At 42.4% G+C, this 20475-nt stretch overlaps 1 protein-coding gene across 1 annotated transcript in view; it reads left to right on the top strand.

The window, feature by feature from the left end:
• Positions 1-20067, top strand: part of ST8SIA6 (ST8 alpha-N-acetyl-neuraminide alpha-2,8-sialyltransferase 6) — a 42643-nt gene extending 22576 nt beyond the window's left edge. The window contains exons 3-8 of the mRNA XM_077809434.1: positions 38-133; positions 2227-2313; positions 9812-9956; positions 15030-15142; positions 17267-17359; positions 19599-20067. Of these exons, the coding sequence (XP_077665560.1) occupies positions 38-133; positions 2227-2313; positions 9812-9956; positions 15030-15142; positions 17267-17359; positions 19599-20067 (1003 nt within the window). The remainder of the gene's footprint in view (positions 1-37; positions 134-2226; positions 2314-9811; positions 9957-15029; positions 15143-17266; positions 17360-19598) is intronic.
• The last annotated feature ends 408 nt before the right edge of the window (positions 20068-20475 follow it).

Below are 20475 nucleotides of genomic sequence, written 5' to 3'. Positions count from 1 at the left end.
ATTTTCATCTTTTTTTTTTTTTTTTTTTCCCCAACAGAACAACTCACAAAAATGCAATTTACCAACTTCAACTGGCTTCAAAATGTAAGGAGATGCAGGACTACATTTGGTCTTCATCGATCAAGAAGAAAAGGTAGGTGTTTGGTTTGCTCTCTGCTATGTTTGGTTTAAATAGAAGATGAAGCGTCTGCTCATCTTTTGCACATAATTCTCATTGACATGAATGCAAAACCATAAAACCGCAAACTGAAAATGTGCAACTAGTGTTTGGCTGTTTTTAGCATCCACTGGATTTATTCTTGGTCTAAATGAAAAAAAACAAAAATTAGTAAGACAAGAAGATTTCTCATTCACAGCTAAAAACGAGAGGGAGACTTCTTCAATCTAGGGCTTTTTTTTTTTTTTTTTTTTTTTAAATCTGCTTGACGGAATCTGAGAAGCAGATCTTCCTTTGGGGTTTTCTTTCCTGATTAGTTCACATTCTTACAAACCAATACACAATCACAAGTGGATTCTCTTCAGAAAAGGTCTAGAAATGAGCTACTATAAAAACTGAATTACCTATAGTGACTGTAGTATTGCCCATAGGAGACTAGTTGTTCCGTTGTATAGACAGACACCAGCATCTCCTCCTCATTACAGCTTTCATCATTGGCTGCCAATGGTGAAACTGCACCAGTGCAGAGAAAAATCTTATATATTTTCCTAGTGTAGACACTGTGGACTCTGGAGTATAGACTCTGACATCAACCTGGCTCAGGTTCCTCCTGGCCCCTCTGCCCCTCTTTGTGCAGAAAATGAAGTAGCCCATTAATTTTGCATATGCCATCTCTCCACCCCTCTCCCACTCCCCATACTATTACATACTAAGAAAGCATATGCTTAAATATCTGCAAGGTCATGGTCGTGGCCTTTTATTTGTTCATGGAGGGCAAATGATATGAAAATATGCTAATAAGTTGGGGCTCTGGTAAACATGTCATGTTTCATTGCACTTAAATGTTTATTTCGAGACCATGTATGCTACACTGTGTATGTTTAAAGACCTGATCCAAAGCCTAATGAAGTCAAACCTCAGTGGGTCTTTGGATTGGGCCCTAAATAATTGCATTTTCTTTTTCCATTTGCAAATAGGTAGTAATTAGAAATCTGGCAAACCTGACCAGAAAGTTAACGTTACACAGTAAACAACTTCTGTTCCTTTCTCAAGCAAACAAAAGGAAAGATGCAATTTTCAGAAACGTTTGCATATAAAAACTGTGGCACTCTAATTATCCTTTGTGATTCCAAAAATAATCCTTTTCACTAAAAACACTGGGTACAGGTTTTCTTTGGAGATATAAGTCCTGTGAAATTAGTAGTCACGTTACAAACACACAAACAAACCAAAAAACCACAAACCATAAATCAGATTTGTTTTTAGGGAATAAATATACACAACTGCGTTAGGTTCCAGGTACATAAAAAAAGCACAAATGGAATCTGTCCTAGCAAAGATCCATAACAGGAGAATTTTTCTTCTTTCTTTTGATAAAATGTTCTGCTGTATTTCACCTGTGAACTAACTTAAATCTCTTTTTTTAAAAGGTTCCTTACCGTATGCAAAAACCTCTGGTTCCATATGCTCTGGTAGTGTTGATTCTGTGGTGTATACAGTACAGATTTGATATTTTTACTTAAGATTTTTACAAACAAACTTTCATGTTTAAATATTGATAGTCTTGGATAATAAAATTAATCTTGGAAGAATCTATGAAGTAAATAAATGAATAAAAGGAGAATTGCAAGGCTACTTCTTGGTTTGCAACAGCTACCTCTGAAAACATCATTGAAGTTTAAAGCATTTGAATACAAGAAAAAGAGGCTTTCAGGCATAATACAGGCAGAGATTTATATATTAATTTGGACTGCTGAGTTGAGATCACTTTGATTGGTCCAATGAACCTAAAATATTCAAGTTCTAAACCTGTAGGTGTATTGAAAAATTCTGAAAATAGAAGTTCAATAATGTATCAAAGAGATAAAAGAAGATGGTTTAATAGGCCACAATAATAGTATTACAAAGAGGTAAAATGGGTCATGGAAACTCAAAGGGATTTATTTGTTTATATGCACTATAAAAAATTATTAATACCTATATCATTTGAATGTTTGAGAAATTGAGTTTATAGCTGTAACTAAATACATATTATATATATCCTAGCCTCTGATACTTTTTTTTTAAAGGTATTCTGAAGATTATTATCTTCAGATAGTGACAAAAATACAGAACTGCACATGGAAAAGAAGACCAGAAGAATATACAAAATTTAGGTAATTTAATTTTATTAACTTAAAAAAGCAATCTATTGAGGGCTCGCTTTATAAATGTGTGGTGCAGATCTTCCCCAGGAAATTGATACCAAATAAACCAGTGCCTCTTGTACATAGTACATGGTTGTAAGATTCTGTTATCTCTCTGGAGCTTGGGCTGTCTTTGTGCTCAGTGCAATACATTACACAGAAATATTCTAAGAGCTAAACACATCTAGTTTCTCCAATTTTCTCTACATTTTGGGAGTGAACAATTGGATAATTTACTAGAATTAGCCAAATAAAGAATTCCCAGCTCCAGAAAGAAAATTGACAATTTTAAGTGAAAAGCGGTCGCATAGTGATATCTATTTGGACATCTCTAATGTGCCTGCCACTCTGGTATCTGAGAGGCTTTGTAAATGTGCAATACATTTCTTAATTCAAGGTTCCAAGCTATTATTTATAGTTTCTCTTGTAGAAATGCTTGGAGGGCCCCCATCAGGATTGATGCTAGATTAGGGTTCCCATTGTAGCCAGAGTCCAAGTAAACCCATGCCTAAATCCATCCCTGTTCAAGACTGCATATAAGTAAGCATGTGCTCAAGTGTTCTCCTGAATCAGGGCCAGTGAGTAACAATCCCTGCCCCAAAGATCTTACAGTTAGAAATGCACAACTTCAGGTTCAGTGAAGCACAACTTCATTCTGCTAATACTGATTTTTCAAGAAGGAAAAACTCTTCAATCACATTATTCTACAATGATGTGGCAAGATGATTAAAAATGTGACCTCCCTTACAGCTGTTTAGAATTAGGTAGCTCTGGGATTTTAATATCCAGTTTGACTAAAGTCAATTGCATCATGCTAAGGAAAAATTGTTGGGTGTGTGGGGTGGAAACATCCTTTTGTGGAGAATTTGAAATGGTATGCTCCCATGGCTGGTCGTGAAGCATTGGTTAACTAACCAACACTGTTCCTGTAGCTGAGCCAATACAATGTACGGTGCTAAGGCCCTGACCAAAGACCGCTGAAGTCCAGTGAGAGTCTTTGCATTGATTCTAGCTGGGTTTGAATCAGGCCCCTCAGGCACAAAGATGTTAGAGCATAATAAGGAGCTATGTAAGTTCACGTCTCTAGGCAAAATCAGCCATGCTAATTTCAGACCCTTTCGGTCATAACTCAGGGTGGGCAGGAATAATATGCCTGCAGAACAGGCTGGAGGGGAGGCTGTGGTTATCTGCTGTTTCCCCAGCCACAGTCAGGGCTGCTGTGCTCTGATGCTTTTCTCTTACGGCCTACTACCTAGAGAGCCGCTTCAGAACGGCCCAATTGCCACTCTACAAACTATTTCTGCCCTGCCAGTGAGGCAGATGTATCCCAGAGCAACCTCTCCCTGTTCCAGGCTTGTCTCCACCAGAACCTCCCGTTCCACACCTGTTCTAGCCCTTAAATGGAATAAGTTCCAGAAGAATCTAGCATGGTACCTTCTATCCAGTCATTTTGTTACAGCATAAGAGGAGTCTATGAGCATCCTCACTGTTGCTCTAGCAGTCTTTTTTTTTTTTTTTTTCTCCTGACCAGAAGTATGTACAATGAGCAGAAAAGGCTCACAAGTTTTGTCATGCTTGCAAAGATCAGGGCAGAAGTATGCAGAGGTGCAAACTCTGGGATGCACTAGCCTTCTAGGAAACTTAAGGTAATTATATGGCCTTCTACCCTAGTGCTAGGTTAGGGTAGGCTTACTGAAATTTGGGCCCATTGACTTTTACTGTAACAGTTGTATTAATTCCTAAAAGCTTAGGAAATAAGTTCCCTTCCCCCATCTAATTTATATATAATGTGATCACTGACCTATAAGTTAACTTGTTTTGGTGGCTGGATGATTATCATGCGTGGGGTGTATGTGTTCAAGTAACTCTCTCTCTTTATCTCAATCTCTTCTCCTTTCTATTCTTTTCAAGAAGCCGGATATTAAAATTTTATAGATATCCTGCTCTTCCAGCACTTCAGAATCTTGCAGAAGTTCTGATCCCTTAGCACATCAGAGGAAATATGCTTTCCTTTAAGATTCAGTACATTGCTTCCTAACTAAATGTGTGCACCTTAAAAGCCCACCACACACTTTTTGGTATATTTATCAATCACTGAGCAAGAGACCTGGAACTAGAATAGCAGCTTAGAAATGATGATGTACTGGCAGAGTTGTGTGGGGAACAGAGCTCTAAGAGATTATTGAAATGTTTTTTGAGCCAGGAAGGGGAGGAATAGCACCACATTGTGTAATGTTGGATAGGAAAGGAGTTGCACTCTGGTGTTTAGACGTTTCACAGAATTTGGGGACAGTGGAAATTTTTCATGCTGAAGCATATGAAAAGTCAAAGTTCTGCTTTTTGCTTATAAATTCACATTTGTCTATTTCTACGTCTAAATTAATATTTCTGTTTGTCCACATGTTCCTGCTTTATAGGCTACTGGCCCAATGCACTGAGCACAGGGCTGGGAGCAAGGAACTACTGAGTTCTGCTTCTATCAGAATAGTACATGACACTTGTGTCGTATGTTACAAATACTGCTCCGTTCTGCCTCCCTATGAGCTAGGTAAATAGAGTCACACCCATTTCACAGATGATGAAACTCAGTTTAGAGAGGTATTGACATGAATGAGGTCATGCAGCTACTTACTGTTAGGAGGAGGATTAAAATTGCCATTCACGTGCCTAATCCACTGGAGTCCTTTAATGGCCAGACCACAGTATCCACAGGCGAACTACTGAACTTCTCTGTGTCTGTGTTTGCCCATCTGTAAAATGGAAATAGTGCTTACCAACCTCACAGGCATGTTTAGTATTGTACAGGATCACTTCACTTCCCTGCAGCTTTGAAGAATAGAATAGATAAAATAAAATACATTTTTATAAGAGATGTAAATCTTTATGCTTCCAGGCATAAACTACTCTTGAGTTAATGAGATTTGAAAAAAGCTTCCCCCATGCATAGCTTATTCCATAACTGAGCTCTGAGCTTCGTTGCACCTTCCTCTGAAGCATCTAGTACTGGCGGCTGTCAGAGACTGGTACTAGAGTAGATAAATCACTGCTCGGTTCCAGTACGACAATTCCTCTGTTGCTAGAAAACAGCCCTGCCTAATGTTGAGCAAGCATCTCTCCTAGTATCATAGCTCTACTGCCTTCCACAGATGACTCCAGCCTAGCGGACCCAAAGACAAACAAGGGGGCGGGGCAGTGAATTAATACAAGGAACAGGTATGGATCGAAGGGAGAAATATTTACTTAAGTGGTTGGCCAAAAGGTAACAGCTGGCAATTCTATGCTGCAGATCTGAACACAGGGTATAAGCTGGCTATCCACTACCTGCCTCAGCTTGTGTAAAACTGACAGGCACAATGAGTTTTCTTGCTACTACTCTTGTCTTTCCCCCCTGTCCAAATGTTCTCCTTCAGCATTGTCCCAGTGAGTGCTCATACTGTATAGAGCTCAGTGGTGACTTTTACCTGCAGCTTTGTGTGGGACTGTCCTCGTTCTCAACCAGTGGTCAGTGTTCCGACAGCTGTGTGATGAATTGTCCTTCCCTCACATCTCTCAAAGTCAATGACTGCCACTAAACAAATCCACACACACACACACACACACACACACACACACACACACACCTACCTACCTATCTACCTACCTACCTTTGTATGATGAATTTTTGCCCAGGCCTCATAGGTAAATAAGTGTTGTGTTCTTTCTCTCCATTTCAGGGTGTCTGTCTACACTGTGCTAAAAACACTTCCACCAACTTCAAACTGTCCACTGGAGTGCACGGCACACCTGGCACTTGTCTTCTGGTTATTGCCTTTGTGCATCCAATGGGGGGCATATTGTGTCACATGCTTGGGTATATCATCCATCCCCACAGCTGTTCCTACTTCTTATTCTGTCTTCCAGCTCGCTATGGCAGAGAGATACCAACAGCTGTAGTATCTTGTGATATAGTTTTACCACAGCTGAATGGAATGCAGATGACAAGTGACTGAGGAAATAAGGAAAAGTGTGTCTAAACTTCTACTGTTTCCAATACTTGGTACTACATGAATTTTGATCAGAAATATTTTCCCATGAGACCATTCATCTCAAAATTCAGCCTTATTCCCCTTGTTCTTTATCATCAATTAAAACATAAGCATGGCAACTCCACTAGCCTAACTCTTAACCTCTCCGCTTTAAAGACCACCTGAATTCTTCCTGCTTTTACAGATTTACATCAATCTACGCTTGTTCTAACCAAACCAAGACTTCACTCTTCTTGGATATTACAGTGAAACAGCAAACGTTAAAAAGATGGGTGAAAGAGCCTTGCTTTTTCCCAGAAGGCTCATTCCTAAAGCTTTGGAAACTACTGTAGGGTGGATTGCTTCTGCCCCACAGGCTTCTCTATCTAGAGTTTTTAGTCTCAGGTTCCCTAGGTAACCTGAATATTAACTACTACATTAACATTCTTCAAAGATTTTTCATGTAAGAGGTATATTGTTAGTACAACAAGCTACAGAACCCAGCTGGGTACCTCCACAGCTATAATTGTTTTTCATACCTACACATTTCTTTTGAGCAAGATGCAGCTTCACAATTTCTTTGCTTTAGTGATTTTAGGCTTTATTCATTTGTGCCAATGGAATTCAAGCTGCAGACTTTTATCCTTCATCAGCAATCAGGCCTTAGCACTGCAGATGCAGCCTATAGGTTAATTGGCCTAATATACCCCTTTAGGCCTTGGTGGGGTGGACACCCAGTCACACACCCTCCCCTTAAAGACTACATCCCTCAGAGGTATGGATGCCTTCTCCTCTGGAGCTGCTGGAGCTGGCTCCACAGGTCATCCTGCTCCAGGTCACCTACCATGAGAAATAGTTTACCCCTCTCTTCCATGTTGTTTCTGAGTTTCTCCTTCTGAAATTGCATGTCTCTATGGCTACTTGTAATGCTTGCTCTGTTGCTAACAACTTTTCATGTAGCTTTTGCCTTGCAGACTCTCCCAATATCTTTTTTCCCCAGAGTCTGAGTGCTAACTGCACACTGGTTCGTCTCCATATTGGTCGCTGTACCCTTCAGCTTTGCCACTGAGAGACTTTTCCTTCCATGGAGTTCTCATATGTCTTCTCCCTCACAGCCACTTCGGTCTTATCCATCATTTTTGTGCACCCACTCTGGGCCTCTGGCCCTCCCTTCCATATCTTTCCCTACATGTGGCCCTTTTCCTGGCAACTTACTTTCTTTCTTGTTCCTCATCAGGACCCTGTCCTTCCCTGAGCTACAGTTCTGTTTGTGAGGGCACTGCCTCCTCACATGTCCTGGTTTTCCCCCTCCCACTTCCTGCTTTCTCCACAGAAAGATAATCTGCATCCAGGTAGGTTGTAGATAACTGCAACCATCATTTTGTTGGGGGTCAGCAGCTAGCAACAATTCACAGATAACGTAAGAAAAATCAGACTTTTAAAAGTAAATGTATCAGCTGGTCTTTCAATTTAAAAATACAAAATAATTATTTTAAAAGCAGCAAAATATTTAATTGTGTTCATAATTTCCCTTAGAGAATACAGTTAATTATATTGATCCAACGGTCCAACTCTAGATAAGTGTCTCAAATTTCCAATTATAAACTGTTTTCAAAAAACCAAATCACCCTGTTGCAGAGAGGCCAATAAAGCCCCTTTCACTGCTTAGACCATGAACATAGGGCTAAGTCAGGCTTAAGCAGCGCACAAGGTCTTGTAGAGAATCTCTACTAGGATTAATAACTCCTTTTTAGACAATATCAGACTATTTTGTAACCATACTATCTGCTCTGAGTAAGGGTAGTGGTGCTCTAAGAGCACACCAGAGAACTGTTCACCTAATTCTCCTTTGAGTGATGGTCCCTATAGTATTCCATTGAAGGATGACGCATGCGCACCATGCGTCCAGAGCTGGAGAACTTGAAAGTAGCGTCCGTTGATTCATGAATGCGCCCTTGTCTCGCCTCATGGTTTCGTCCGAGGCGATAAAGGGTGGAGCAGACCGACCACGTCTCCAGTTCCTTTTCACTCTGACCTGGATCATGCAGGAACTACTAGTGTTCTCTTGCATGTGATGCACCTTTTAAAAAGAGTGTAATTGTGTGTAGCTTTTTTTTATAGTATTTAGCTGTTTTACTGTTTTTACATAGTTTTTTACTCATTTTAGTAATTATTTAGAGTTGATTTGAGACTTTTGGGGGAATCTGTTTACTTATAAACACCCCCCCTCTCGTACGCATGCATGGGGTACGGGACTGTGCTGAAGACCCCAGGCTTTAAAATCTGCGCTTCCTGCCCAAGTTCCTTCTCAGTCAGCAACAAACATCAATGCTGCCTCTACTGCTTGGGAGATGCCCACGTTGTGTCCAGGTGCAGCATCCGCTAGTCCTTCAGTCTGACATTCCAAGGCTATCACTGCTGACCACAGGCTGACAATCTGGAAGTGTGAGGTGAAAGTGTTTAGAGATAAAGGCCCAGACCCTCGGTGGGAATTAGGCTCCGAAGTATCTTTTGAAGTTCTGGGCCAAAATGATTCCCCGGTATCATGGACATGATGCATTGTGAGGTGTATCAGATCCCAGAATAAGACAAAGGGCAGCAGGATCAATGGCAGATTTCAGAGTCCTGATGGTGCTGTTCACAACTTTACTGCTTTTCAAAATAATATTGCTTAGCATTTACACATGCCCCTTGAGTTATGAGTTGGACAATCAAGAGACCATTCTTCTAGAAGGCATTTAAATGGAGGCTGCCCTATTGATTAGATGTTTTTTGCGGACTGTGTTGGCTTATCTTTCTATTTCTCTCACACACACACACACACACACACACACACACACACACACAAAGATATCTATCTTATTTATTTGTATCTTCTAATTCATTTAACATCTGCTAAATCTTGCACAGCAGAACTGTGCTGAGTGGTGGAAGACATTAATCATTCATTAACTAGCTCAACCATCTAGCTGCTCTCATAGCTGAGCTACGTAACCAGGTGTCTCCTTTCACTGTTCCCATATCCTCTCTCTCCATCCCTTCTGATTGTTACACCCACCTCTTACATTTTTGCTGAAATCTGATTAACTCTTCAGGGCAGAGACGAACTCTTATTATATGTTTGTACAGCACCTTGCACAGTGGGGCCATGGTCTCTGATGGGGCCGCAGTGCTTCTGTAGTACTAATTTATAACAATAATAAGCGTGATTGTGGCCTATTTTCCTGAAAGGTGGAGGGTGGAAAAACAAGGAAAGAGAAGGGCTTCCTGGGTTTGCCACAAACCATAAAATCGTTGTTGACAAAGCTGAGCTGTTTTCCCCTGACTTGTTTTGTAACCAGTACAAAAGTCATTCTGAAAGGTTCACACAGCTTTATTGGTAACTAAATTAATTAAAAACAGACTTTATTTTCTAGTTCTCTGCCACCTCCTTATCGTTCATTAGCTACACTGGTCTTTTGCAGGTTAGAACTAGCTTCCTGCTGTGATGCTGTTCACAACTTTATTGCTTCTCAAAACAATACTGCGCTGGGAAGTAACATGAGTTATGAGGTGGACAATAAAAAGACTCTCCTCATCACAGAGGACATTTTTCGGATGCTGCCTGAGGTAAGAACAGTTTCTTTATCTTTCAGAACTAGAGCTGTTTTATTTGGCTCTTCAGAGGATGGACCCACCACACACACTCCCACACTCTCTCCTTATTTCTTGATAACTTTCTTGTGCAAAGGAGAGGGGCTGGCTGGAACTCCCATTAGGATATGTCTACACTGAACCAGGAAAAGAGCCTCACAGCACAGGTCCACAGGTTTGTACTAGCAGGGCTTGCACCAATGCATTTAAGTAGAGGTTGCAGCTTGGGCTGGAGCGTAGGCTCTCAAGCCCACTCAGCCCCCACAGACTTCAGAGCCCAAGCCACAGTGTCTATGCAGCTATTTTTAGCACGCTTGCACAAGTCCTGGTAGTGGACCTGGCCTGGGAGGCTCGCTGCCAGATGCAGTGTAGACGTACCGTTAGTATCTATGAACTCCACTGGTAGCTCAGCCCACAGGGGTTACTGCAGAACACTGCAAATTGCAACCTCTCTCAGCAGCCAGATGTGCCTCGGCAGTACTTCCAGTCCAGGGGCAACAGATCAGGGCCTTCAGTCCATAGACATTGTGCAAATTAACATTGCTCTTCTCACACCTAGTTTCAGGTGATTATGAAAAGTTTCAGTCTTCAATAGGTGGTTTGTATTCTTTTATTCCATGCTAATCCCGGTTACTGTGTGACAGATCTCAGGAACTGAACCAGACCTCTCTAGAACTGAAAACATGACTATGTTACAGGTTGAGCTAAAGAGACTGTTAGAGACACTCATCCTCTGTGGATGGAGCACAGAAAGGAACATTGCCCATTGGATCACATGTGCCTCTCCCTTCCTGAGTGTATCTGACAAATGGTTCCTCTTGACACCTCTTCACCTTCTTCCTTATGTATGCTCAAGTACTATGGACCTGATCCTCCTCTCGCACTGATGTAAATCAGGAGTAATTCCATTAAAGTAGATAGTTACAGTGGTGTAAAACTAGGGTAAGTGAGAGGATAATCAAGCCTTGTACATATCCGCAGATATCAGAGAGATACATGCACTGGCTATCCCAGCCAGACTAGTTTAGCCTTGGGTCTGTCTCCTGCAAATACAATGTGTTTCTGCAGTGAAACTGAGTGACAAAAAACAAATTCTTTCTCCAACATCAAAGAGGTGCCTTTGTTCTCCAGACAAAGCCCTTTTATTGTGTTGTCTTGAGAGAAATTTCTGTAGGGACTGGCATTTACCAGCTTTCACACACTTTCTTGCTTTCCTGTATGGCACCCTCTCCTGTTTCTCTCCTTCTCCCTCCCAGCACACATAGCCAGTTTGAGAAAAGGGGAAGGATAACATTAGGCACCTGAGTTTCCCCCTGGCAGTAGCAGTTCCTGGAGGTCTCCCTAGATACATGGTCCCACTAAGGGTATATCTGCACTGCAGTTCCATGCTTAAGCTCAGGATCAAATATAACACACCACCCTTGCATCTACACTGCAACTGCATGGACCTAGGGTCCCAGGACCCTCAGGGCTGCAGGGTCTGAGCACAAGTCAAGCCAGGACCCCAGGTTCAAGCTCTATTGCTTTGCAGTGTAGCTGCAGCCTTGCTTCAGTCTTGTCCTGGGAGTCCACCAGAAGTGTCCCACAATTCTATGGGCCAACCTCCTTAGTCCTTGCTATCTCAACAATTTCCAGTCGACTCTATTGAAAATGGAAGTCACCCCACTTGGCGTATGGTAGCAGCTCAGGTCAGCGTTAACCCCTTCTCTTCTGAACACCAAGCTCCCAGCACACTGTCAGAGCCTCCTGGGTTTGCAATGGAGACTGAGCAGGGCAAGACTTTTGTAAATCGTGCTGCTTTGTGGTCACGGGAGCACAGCGCAATTTTGGTGAATCTCTGGTGCAAGGCCAGTAAAACGGTGAACTTCAGCAAATGTACCAGGAATGACCATGTGTACCAGCGGATAGCTTTAAAAAAAACTGGCAGCTTTAGATGGGTGCTCAGTGCAGGGAGCGTAGTAAGAGGCTTAAAAGCAAGTACTGGAAGACCAGAGACAAGAACCACACCTCGGGCAACTTGCTAACATCATGGATGTCTTATGAGGAGTTTGACCGTGTGCGTGGCACTGCACCCAGCATGGAGCCAACCATGAATGATAACCTGGTGAGCTGGGATGGTGCCCTGCTGGCCCCTGAATCCAGGATGGGGACTGATGAGAGCCAGCAGCAGGCTTCAAGAGAGGTGCATAAAGTGACTGTTTATGAAACCAATCCCAGAGGAGGCTGTGTATCAGGATCAACAGCAAATTCAAGGTCCCAACTCAGAAGAGCTGTTTGATTTCTCCCCCTCTGAGAACAGTCCACTGCTGAGTCTACAGCAAACCTGGTGGAGACAGAAGCCACCCTTGAGCCTGGTAAGTTTATGACTCTGATTTACAGTTTATTACAGTATTGGGAGGGATTTCTGCTCTAGAAGCAATGCCCAAGTTATGATCAGCCCTGGCTACCAGTGTGTGTTCACTAATGATGGATTGTATCACAGCGCCTTGGTGTCCCTTTCTCTCCCCCGCCCCCTCCAATCAGGTGGAGTTCAAAACGGAGACTGGGAATTTCAAACAGACAGTCATAAACAGCTGTAAAGGGTATTTCCACTGTCGTCACAGATGTTTGTCAGGGTCATGCATGTTTTTCCTTTCAGTAGTAAGGGCTTGAAATTTGCCATTCCGTAATCATTCCTCCTTGCTCTGTGGAGCCACCTGGAAACAGTGAAAACTGTCTGTGGGGGGAGGGAAAAAAAAAAGTTTTCTATTTCCAAATCTAGTCCATTTCAGTCATAGGTAGTCAATGCAGTCTGTGGGTCACCAAATTATTTCTCCCAAGTGCAAGTGGGGTGTCAGTTTTTGTCCAGAACTGTGGTGGGTGCAGGGAGGCAGAAGGCTGTGGAGTTCCGCATGCTTGCATGCAGCAATAACTGGGCACAGCCATGTGTGAGCTAACACAGCATCCTGTTAGTTCCCTCGTGGATTCAGACCCAGTCCTGGTTACTGATAACTTTTTTCCTGAAGCAGGAACTCCAGATATGCAGTTACACTGTGCGAAAGGCGACCTCAGTAGCTGACTAGCCCACTCCACTCACAGATGTGCTGTTCCGTCACTGTAGATTTGACTACTTCTGCTGCATACACTGCAGGTTTCCCACCAGCAGCTTGGAATAACGTCTCCCTGTGGCAATAGGGCACCACAAGTGGAGTTTTATGTCCTCCAAAGTGTGAAAGGCCTGAAATGATGGGGAAGCCTTTGCAGCAAGGGCACTATCCTCCCCCACATATGTGCTCCATATGCCACTTGTTATAAAATGTTTATAAAACAGAAAACGGTTGTAATTTTAACCATGGTGCTGTAACTGCAAATAACCAGGCTGTGGCCAGAGAGAATATGGACTGAAGCATCCCCTTCACAATACATGTCGGTTCAGTTTTGAAATGTATTGTTTTATGTCCTTGTGATTCCACAAGAATTAATTCTGTGCTCCTCCACTGAGCTACTTTAGACAGCATCCCTCTGTTTCTTGTCCTGTTTCAGGCCACTCCACCTCTACTGCCTGCTGTTCATCAGGAATTGCTCACGGGCCATTCCAAACAAAGCATTTCCATGATACATTATGATCAATGTTCTTGACACAGCAGACCAGCAGGTCCAGTACCAGAAGAAGAGGGATGGAAGCCTGGAGCAACGGCAGGAGGAATTGCTGAAACCATTTTCTGAGCTCTGTCCTCCCTTAGCTGCCGCTCCTGTTCCAGGAGCCGCTTTCCAAGTGTCTGCTTCCTCGCTGAAACCCTCTCCTCCACCAAAGAGCCCCACACCTGATTGCCTCAGAGATCTCTGCTACCACTTTACCCACAGTCAACTTTCCAACCCCAAGCTGGTTGGCAACAGACCTGTAGCAGTCTGGAATAGCCAGCTTCCAGACAGTTATAGAAACCTGCGTCTGGACCAGCAAGGATGACTTCAGTTGTCTCTTTACACAGGAGGGTTGGGGTAAGCTATTCACAAAGCTCCAGAAATGTAGCTTGCTTCATGCAAAAGTTTTGGACCCACTGCTGGTCCTCCCAGGTATTCATGACAATGTGCTCATGGCCCTGTGCCAGAAGCTCTGGTCTACATATGGGGCATCAGTGGCTATGCCAGTTGTACCAAGCAGCAGCCAGTGTGAGTCTGCGATGCCAGGGTACTCCTCCTGCTACTCCATCAGGAAATCCGTCCGGTACCTTTGGTGGGACAGAAAATGCTGCTGAAATGTCCACCAGTGCCTCATGGATGCTTTGCCAGTCACAAAAGTGAAAGTACAAGCAAGAGAAGTTCTTCAGAAGGCGTCTCCTCCATGCCACTGGCTCCAGTCATTAGGAATGCACAAACCACAATGACTGCTCGACAGGCTCAGGCTGTTCAGACTTCCTGTAATAGGAAGGGTGGGCAGTAAAGTTTTTTTCCCACAGTCCATCACGGTCAGAGGGCTAGAGCAGCACTTGTGACTCTGGGATATGGTTGGTTTGGCTCAGGTCTGTGTGTAGCTGTGTGGATGCCAGAGCCCCAATTTGAAGCATGGGTTAGAAAAGTCTTAACATAGTTTTAAAAACAGTGTAGATGCTTAAACCCAGGATTCCTTAACAGGTCAGTAGACTCGAGTCCCACTAACCCTGAGTCCCGCTAACCCTGGGCTTACATTGCAGTGTAGACATACCCTGTGTCCCTGAGGGGATACTGTCCATAACAGGAGTGTTATATGGTAAACATATATCAAATATGTTCTGAGGAAAGAAACAAACAAAGCAAGTTTTTATCTTTTTTTTTTTCAATTTTAACAATGCAAAGTGACTTCCCCAAACTGTTGAAAGCAAAGATAGCAGCTCACAGTCCATTCTTGCTCATTGCACCTCTCTGTTACCTCTGACTGTGGCAGACATGTACCGCATTCTGTGTGCGTTCTCTGCAATTTACTGGCATTAGCCTGCAAGTAGTTCTCGTTCTGATTCCATATACTAGAACTGCCAAAAAAAAAAAAAAACACCCCACCCCAAACTCTGTTCATGCTCTTTTTGTTCTTTTCAGTCCCCACCCCTTTTGGACTATCCTTTTAAGCACTGTGCAGTGGTTGGAAATGGGGGCATTCTGAAAAACTCCAGCTGCGGAGCTGAAATCGATAAGTCTGACTTTGTATTTAGGTAAGAGCTCCTAAACACTATTGGGATTAGAGTGCTTGAAGGGACTGTCAAGATTGGTAGGCCAAAAAGTAAACCAAATGGCTGTGCTATGGTTAGTTGGCATGCACATGCCCACCATCCCCATCCTCTCAGCCTGTCTGCCCCATTTTTCAACACAATAGCCACGCATCATGTTCTGCTCTGTAAATTTCGCTACTCTGAGTGCGTATAAGAACAGAGCAGAAGCAGAGAAAAGTGCACATGTATTCACACACCTGCGATTTCAGGGAATGTCAGCAATTCTTTCCCAAGTGTCTAACTACTGGGTCTTGCCGGCATGCTCAGGTTTAACTGGTCACCACATTTGGGGTGGGGAAGGAATTTTTCCCCAGATCAGATTGGCAGAGATCCTGGGGGGGTTTCATCTTCCTCTGCAGCATGGGGCACAGGTCATGGAAATGGTGGATTCTCTGTAACTTGAAGTCTTTAAATCATGATTTGAGGTCTTCAGTGACTCAGCCTGAGGTTAGGGGTCTATTACAGGAGTGGGTGGGTCAGGTTCTGTGGCCTGCGATGTGCAGGTCAGACTAGATGATCACAATGGTCCCTTCTGCCAATAAAATCTGAGTCTGTATGAACCTGGATGTGTTCTAGTTTGGGGGTTGAGCCTCTGAGAAACTCCAATTTTTGCTTATTGAGCATCATTTAGGGTTGAGGGGTATTTTTCTTTTGATCAGGAGAAGAGATTTTTTTATTGTGACCCAAGCTAGCATTAAATGTTACATGCTTACCCTTGCCTTAGTCTTCATGCTAGGCACCTTAACCTTCTTGAGCACTTTTGAAAATCCCCTAGGCCCTTACTGGCATTTTTCGGATATCTTTGAAAACTGGTTGTAGGAGCCTAAGTCACTTTTTGGGTACTTTTAAAAATGTTACCAATTGACATTCAGGGGACTACTCACAGGTATAAAGTCAAGCAGATGGTTACATGTTTTGCAGGATTGGGGCCTTGGGCTTAGGTTTTTTAAGATTTTTAGGCCTTGCAATGCTGAGTGGAAAGGGTTTTAAAGGTAGGCACCTAAATAGCTTCTCAAACTCCCAATGGGAGTTGGGCACCTCGGCACTTTTGAAAATCCCTATAGGCACTTAACTGCCTCCTGAGGTGCCTAAGGGTATGTCTATCCTGCAGCTGAGAGCAACTGATAGACCTGGGCTAGTGAGGCTTGAGCTAGTACACAAAAAATAGCAGTGTGGATGTTGCAGCTTGGGTGGCAGCTTGGGCTCTCGAGCCCACCTGACACCGTGGGTCTGAGCTTGGGTGGCAGAGATTCCTTTTGAGTCTCACTCCAGGTTGTGGAAGTAAAATTCCGCTTTGTTCTCCACCAGAAACTTTCCAATATGTGAATGAGCAACAACCTTGCAGGCAGACCTCTGAGTCCACACCCATCTCCACTGGATTTTGTCACCTTTCTTATTTTTGACTTACATCTGTGCTTGTAAACAAAACAAAAGAGAAGCCTTGCCATGTCTAGTTTAGATGATTGGCTTGAATAGAAGTGATGCTAAACCTAAATGTAGCAGGTTTTTAAAGAACATAAGTGTTGGTAAACATAATTCAGACTAAAACTTTTTTTTTACCTTTAATAGAAATTGAGTATTTACTACTGAATCAGTAGTTGGAATGCATTAGTAGTTGGACACTTTTCCATTTTCATCTTTGATGCAGGCAATAATATCACTATGCCAATTGCATCTTTAGTATTAATCTCACTGTTTTTAGTCAAAACTACAGAAAACCTTTAGAGGAGCTGCATTACTTTATCTTGGAAGGACACAGTGGCAGGATATAGTCTAGTGGTTAGAGCAGGGGAACTGGGAGGTGGGACTTCTTGGGTTTTTGTTAGCTTGGCTACTGACTTGTGTAATTTGGAGAAAATGTGACACTCTGTACCTCAGTGTACTCATCTGTAAAACCGGTTAAATACTTATTTTCAGGCATGTAGTAAGGGTTCATTAATATTTATTTATCGGGTGCTTAGAGGGAGGTGACGTATAAATGTTATGGTGCAGTCGAGGAATTTGCATAGAATAACAGCAGGGCATTTGTGCTGGGGTTCTGTTTAAATAACTGTTTCTAAATCTCAGGTGTAACCTTCCCCCAACCACAGGAAGTGTTAGCAAAGATGTTGGCAATAAAACAAATCTCGTGACTGTTAATCCAAGTATCATAGCACAGAAGTAAGTATCACCCCAATTTTTGTTCCTGTGAAATGTTGTTTAATTGTTGGACATGCTTTAGATTTTGTTTTTAAACCCTTTGGGAAGCTATCACGGTGGGCAATGCATTCTGATTACTTCATTAGTGATCCTTAATTCCCAGGTAAAAGCCATACAAGCGAATGGCAGCCCATTAAACAAGTCCTTTTGGACAGAAATGAGTCGACAATACAGAGATGAGCAGTGCCTTTGTTTGCACCCACCACATGTTCCTAACCAGAAGCAACAGCAGCATTTCTCATCTCAAGTTCATTCTCTAAAGCTGGCATTCTAGCCATGATTTAGGAAAGCCCTTAAGCAAAAAACTGAGCTTATTGCTTATTGACTATCATTTAGGGCCCATCAGTGGGACTTATCATTAAGAATATGCTCAAGTGCTTTCCTGAATTGGGGCCTAAATTTCTGTAATGCATTGTCTGAACACTAAAGAATCCAACCCAAAGTAGATCTCCCTTTTTTTTCCTCCAAAGTGTTTTTGCTTGCTTCCACTTCTTGGGAAGAAAACAACAACAAAAGTCTGATTAGAACTTGCTAATTATTGTATAACCTTCAGTTTCACATTGGGCCATTAGCTGTTCTAGCTAGTGCTTATCTGCCAAATGAATCAGTGTGGTATGTTGATATTTATTGCTTAATAATCTTACAGCATCTTACAGTTTGTCTTCTCTGTATTCCTCAAACAGACCAACCAGACAAAATTGACTCTAGCTTAAAAGTGAGACGAAAACAATTGAATACACAGAAAACTGAAGTTTTGTTGTAGCCATGTCGGTCCCAGGATATTAGAAAGAGAGAAGGTGGGTGAGGTAATATCTTTTATTGGACCAGCTTCTGTGTGTCTCAGCATCAGAAGTTGGTCCAGTAAAAGCTATTACCTCCCCATCTTGTCTCTCTGAAAGAAGTTTGTCATTGAATCAAGGAGATAGCTGGAGTCTTTGGAATAAATTCCGCTTTGATGCGCTCGCAACCCTTACTGATGTAAATGGAGCTGTATTAGTGGCTTATACCAGCAGTGAATTTTGCCCATTGACTTCAGTGGGGTTGCAAGTAAAAGCAAAAGCAGAGGTTTAGCATAAGAAGGTAGTTTCGTTGGTGGCTATCGAAGCTATTTATTGCTCTTGGGCTTAATCATGATGTTCCACTAAGTTTTTTACTCCGGTTTTTATTCAGGCAAATCTCGACTGAAGTTAACAGCATCAGCCTTCATAAGGACTCAGTAAAAATGAGTCAGGACTTTGGGATTTGGCCATTTCAATGATTGTATTTTTCAGGGAAAGCTGTAAGTGCCTTAGAAGGAGGAGAGGGAAAGGGTTGTCTAGAGAACTGCTCTAATTTTAATCCCTTCTAATTAGCAAGCTAAGTGTGGGGCTCTTCTCACAACACTGTAGTTGAAGTTATATCAGCCATTCTGTTATGAACTGTGTTTTCAAGGCATTTACAGTACAGATGTAAAAACTATTGCAGGGCTGAAACAAAGTCCCAAAGCAAAATCACTTTGACCATTTTTCTTATATTGCAGAATTTTGGAGGGCTCAACAGTTTGACATGAGATCTGGCAATTCATTAGAAGTATGGTCTGATGTTCAAAAGTGCTGAGTCAGTGAGAGCTTTGGGTGTCATCAGCCTGGAAAATCAGTCCAGTAGTATTTAAAAAGCAGCTACGGTTCTGATTCTGCAAAGACTTAAGCGTGTGCTTAACTTTAACTCCATGAGGACTATTCACATACTTAAAGTTAGGCACATGCACAAGTCTTTGCATGGTTGCAGCCTACATTTGTAAAGCAGCTATCACACGTGTAGTGACTACTTTGCATAAAGATTTTTATGGTATATACTAATGTGCACATTTTTAAATGTGTGGGGTTTCTCGCACCTTCCTTTGAAGACATGATTCTGGACTAGGTGGACCACAGGTCTGATTTGGTATGGCAACTCCTGTGAAATTAAGTAAATTGCATAGTGAATTTGTGATTATTAAATAATTCATATAAGGCCAGATTTTCATAATAGCACATGCAAAACTGTGATCATATCATTTACAGTTACTGCCATTTAATCTGTACATGTAGTAATAGTGCTCACAGATTACATGCTCAAGCAGTTGTGAAAATCTGGCCTGCAATAATAAATTGTTGAATATTGAATTCAAGCATTTTTTCCCTCTAAAACTGATAAGTTCACTAGTCATTTTATTTGACAGATACAACAAGCTGAATGAAAAGAAGGTGACCTTTCTGGAGAACATTGCAAGTTATGGAAATGCTTTCCTTTTATTGCCAGCGTTTTCCTTCAAAAGCAACACAGCTGCTTCTTTCAAAGTATACCACACTCTACAAGAGTTCAGAGCAAAACAGAGGGCGATATTTTTTCATCCCAGGTACCTGAAAAGTCTAGCCCAGTTCTGGAGAACTAAGGGCGTGAAAGCATACCGATTATCTTCTGGTTTTATGATTGCTAGTGCTGCTATTGAACTGTGTGAGAATGTGAAGTTGTATGGCTTCTGGCCTTTCTCTAAAACCACAGAGGAGATGCCAATCAGTCACCACTATTATGACAACCAACTGCCCAAGCCGGGTTTCCACGCGATGCCCAAAGAATACAACCAGATTCTCCAACTTCATGGGAAGGGCATTGTGAAGCTGCAGTTTGGTAGATGTGACTCAGACTAAAAAGGTACGTCAGATTCCTCAAAGATAAAACACTTCCGTTTAAGTTTCAGGGCAAAACTGCCTTTTCTGCAACCGGGTGCTGTTCCCCAGATATGCACATTATTCCCAGAGAGTCCATGAGAGTTAGAGGGAGGATTGACTGCTTTGCCTACATGTACAGTACCAAAGGTTCGGGTCAACTCCAGCTTTTTCTTCCACATGGTCAACTTCTGAAGGGTGCATTGCTGCATACATGAAGGATTGGCAGCACCATCCATGATTGCCACAACGCAGTCTATCAATAGTGTTCTGTTGCCCCAAATCTGTGCCCGCCAGTCTTCTGTGTTTTGTGATGGATTCCCCAAGGTGTCCTGTTTTGATTAAAAGTGGGCTATTTTATTTAAGACCGACACATTCTACCACCTGAAA

Source organism: Eretmochelys imbricata, chromosome 2 (assembly GCF_965152235.1).
Source record: "Eretmochelys imbricata isolate rEreImb1 chromosome 2, rEreImb1.hap1, whole genome shotgun sequence".
Lineage (NCBI taxonomy): Eukaryota > Metazoa > Chordata > Testudines > Cheloniidae > Eretmochelys > Eretmochelys imbricata.
This window is presented reverse-complemented; position numbering and strand designations above follow the sequence as displayed.